General features: G+C 39.4%; 1 protein-coding gene across 1 annotated transcript; it reads right to left on the bottom strand.

The window, feature by feature from the left end:
• Positions 1 to 2,867: 2,867 nt before the first annotated feature.
• On the bottom strand, positions 2,868 to 3,167 carry LOC133299403 (VQ motif-containing protein 1-like). Its single transcript, XM_061498857.1, has one exon. The coding sequence runs from the start codon at positions 3,165 to 3,167 to the stop codon at positions 2,868 to 2,870; it is 300 nt and encodes a 99-aa protein (XP_061354841.1).
• Positions 3,168 to 4,043: the final 876 nt, after the last annotated feature.

Below are 4,043 nucleotides of genomic sequence, written 5' to 3'. Positions count from 1 at the left end.
CTCATATCTTCCAACTCAATCCCGGCCATCCGGGATTCGGGTCCTAGAGTCATTTTTCTTATTATCAGCCCGTTCCTTTCCTTTTGGGGCCGGGTTTCTCCTTCTTGGGCTAATTCTTTTGCCCTCGTCAGATTGCGCATTGGCGATCTCCATTTGCTCGAGTTCGAGGTATTTTTTCGAACGAGTTCTGAATTCTTCCAATGTCTTCACCGGGTCCTTGTAGATCGACTTGGCTAACCTGGATGTACCATCCAAACCAGCCACAATGAGATGTACGTGGACATTCTCTTGCAAACTCGGTACCTGCAATGCAGCATCCTTGAACCGATTGAGGTATCTCTGGAGGGTTTCTCCGGGTTGTTGATGTATTTTTCCAAGTGAGAACTCGAAATTCGGGTGTTTCTTACTTGTTGCAAAGTTTAAGAGGAACTTTTCCCCAAATTCCTCAAAAATCCAATGGAGTTGGCATGTAAGGTAGAGAACCATGCCTGCGCAGCCCCAGTCAGGGTTATGGCAAATATCTGAGATATAAGAGGCTCGTCTGTTCCTCGGATGTACATGTCCGTGTCAAAAGCATCAATATGGACTTGTGGGTCTTGACTTCCATCATATTTCGGCAGTCGGGCTGAATCGAAGTCTTCTGGGAAGGGTGCACTCAAAATCTCCCCAATGAAGGGGCTGTTGTTATACTGTCCCCTGCTGTATTTTCTTTTGTAGCCACCGGATTCTACTCGCCCTCTAACTATCTGTTCATCACGGCGACGACGAGTTCCATCCTGATGTCTCTGCCCATTTGCCTCTATTGAAGCATTTTGGATCATGGGCTGTAGAGGAGCGTTTTGTCCCCCCATAACCTGGTTTTCCCGATTCGAATTTGTCGTGTTCGCCGAATTAGGCCTTTCACGATTTTCCACCTCTATAACCCGATTCTGATGAGCCGAGTTGCGATTTTCTTCCCGGCCATTGGCATCCTGGCCTTCGTTTCTTTCAGCTAACCCCATTAAGCGTTGTTCCAGGTCTCGCATTCCCTTGGTAATTTCCTCTCGTATTGTTTGGAAATCCTGTTGCCGCTGGAGGTTATTGCGATTTTCCAACTCTTCCATTCGCTGCATAATCGAAGCGAGAGCATTCTGAGCCAGCCGAATATCTGGATCGGCTAACTGGGCAATACGCGCAGCAAGATCCCCGGGGTGCTGGGGAGGGTTGTTCCTCACTGGAGCCATGATTGGATCAGGACCCTTATCACAACGCGCTGGAGTGGAAACGGTGTCAGAGACATCTTCGCTGACATGGACGTGATCATAATCCACGTCGTTTCCTAGCCGAATCTGAGGCTGATTTACCTCTTCCAAGACTGGATCCAGCGGTTGATTCTGGTTTTGGGGTGGCTGCTGGCCACTGCTCCTTGTTTGGATTGCCATCCTTTGTCAGATTGGTGGGAACTTCAAATTCAGAGAAGAAGTTTCCCACAGACGGCGCCAATGTTCTGTCCTTGGGACAGAGATGTCCAGCCCAATAGGCTGATATGTTTATCTTGGATCTAGTGCCCTCTTCAAGGTATCTATGAAGGAGATACCCTTGAGTCAAGCAAATCACTGTGCACGGAATACTATAACGGCATTAGCCAATGGTGTGTGTGTGCGCACAGTGACAGCATAACAGTAAGAGAGAGAGCGTACCGTACCTTTAGGGTTTACCTTGTATTTATAGAGGTTACCTATGGGTAGCGTGGATAGGCCTTTGGTGCCTCTGGTAAGGGCCCAGGCCTGCTTGCTATGTTGTCGTATCAGGATTAGTATCCTTGATGGATATCTATCCGTGATTATAATTGATTCAGATCTTGGATTGTCTCCTTATTGAACCTATCACTTAATGAGCCCCTTATATGGATCCATAACATTTTGGTTTGTTCTGTGCCGCACATTTAAATTTGCATGGGCTAAGCAAGGAACATTTCAAGAAAAGAAGCCATAAATCTTATTTATTAAAGTTTTGAGTTGATCAGACATAATGACAAATTTATTTATTATGATAAATTATTGCTTAATCCCATTAATAATGGTCTCCTCCTGGCTGCCTAACTATGAAGTGTAGTATCTTTTTTTTTGGACATTACAGGGAATCAAACCGCACACTTAATACACACTAAATACACCCAACACCACTAGGTTATCCCTAGTGGTGCGCAGTATTTTTTTTTGGACATTGCAGTATCTTGATTTCGTATTACAAATTCGTTTTTTTTTTTTTTCCCCTTTTTAAAACGAGTATCAACGAAGTACTTGGTCTTAACAGGGGATATCGAATTAAATAATACTTTATTTTTCTCCCAGTTGGGACCGAATCAATATCCTTGGTGGCCCCTAATATTTTCAATTATTAATTCAAATACCTTCACCTTATTATGTTATTACTTCATCTTGAGGAGCCTTAACCCAAGCAAAAATTTAATTAATGTTGTTGATTATACAAGTATACAATCTTCATCTTGTACACCCCAATTGCTTTGTTATTTGATCATCTCTTAAAATTGTCATTCTGTAAATTTGGTTAACTTAAATATTAAATCAACAATTAATCTTTTGTATAATGCACCTTAGCCTAAACTAATCATATATTTGCAAGCATCAATAGCAATAGTGAATAGCAATGTAACATTTATTCAAGTTATAATAAGAGCATAGGACACAGTCCCACAAACTCTCTATCTCTCTATATATATACATAACCCCTCAAACAACAACAAAAACATAAATGTATCTGTGGTATACAGTACTGAAATTGAATTAAACCAATTAATCAAATACAAACTCATGTATATATAAATATATATATACGTAGATGATAAGTAGTTAGTATCAATCAGATCAGATCAGTTCGTTTAACGGTGGCATCTCATTGAGCAACCTTTCAAACTCCTTAAACGACACATCTCTCATCAAAAAAGAGCTTCTTCGAAGATCACTTACCGCATCTGGAACCTCAACCCCATGTCGTTTATGTCTCTCCCTCTGAGCTTTTCCCTCTGCTTCTGATGCTAAAGGATCAGAATCTTTACCAGTTAACTTCTGCACCACAGACTTAAAGCTTGTAGCATCAGTTTCCACATACTGAGTATTGATTATCACAATCTTCACAGGACCCCTATTGCATCCAACACTTGACATTGGAAAAAAAAAAAAAAAAAAAAAACTCCCCAGAAAAAAGTAGAAGATTTTGGTGGAAAAGGGTTTAATTTGGTGAATAGCAGAAGCTGTTGCTATTTGGGTCTATGGAGGTTCTTGTGGATTTGTTTATGTATATATATTATGTTAGTTACTGTGGTTGGTCCTTTATATATACTATATTATATATATTAATATTATATATAATAATATATTTATATATAATATGGGTGGGGTTGGGTTTGACGAGTGAGAAAGGCGAAGATATATAGATGACATAAGTTGACCGTTGTTATTTTATGCGAAATGAGGGGGAAGGTGTCCAAATTGAAAAGGGATATATGGTCAAGCTACGCAATTTGGTAAGGAAGCTAACTGTTCATAGTGGTGACCTGAATTATATATATTGATTTGTTTCTCTGGGTTATTTATTTGAACGGTGATTGATGGTACTCCTTGGTTGACAAAATGGGAGGTGATGTTGTAAAATAAACTTTAACTCTCAAGTAAATATGAATATGGGTGATAATTTTTAACATGACACGAAAAATTTGTGTTCGGATTAACTCATTTTAAATTATATTTATGTTGTATAAATTTGACATAAGAAAATTTGTTTTGTGTTATATGTCAAGTTGCAAACACAACATTATCTGTGTCAAATTTGTGCAAAGAAGTGGTCGATCTGTTTTTAAATTTGTATTGGTGAAATCTAACATAAAAAAATTTATTCCATATTGTATGTTAAATCACAAACACGACTGATTCGTCTTAATCTCTTATTTATGTCATGTTATGTTATGACATTGGTAAAAGCAATGGGTTATTTTTGTTGGTTTAAATTATTGCGGCCGAACGGCAGCACATGGCCTAATTTGT

Source organism: Gastrolobium bilobum, unplaced genomic scaffold (genome assembly GCF_033153095.1).
Source record: "Gastrolobium bilobum isolate Gb01-03AN ecotype WA unplaced genomic scaffold, APGP_CSIRO_Gbil_v1 utg51235, whole genome shotgun sequence".
NCBI classification, from domain to species: Eukaryota; Viridiplantae; Streptophyta; class Magnoliopsida; order Fabales; family Fabaceae; genus Gastrolobium; species Gastrolobium bilobum.
This window is presented reverse-complemented; position numbering and strand designations above follow the sequence as displayed.

Excerpts from the sequence above, each read along its gene's own strand:
- LOC133299403 (XM_061498857.1), bottom strand. The coding sequence starts at position 3,167 with ATGTCAAGTGTTGGATGCAATAGGGGTCCTGTGAAGATTGTGATAATC.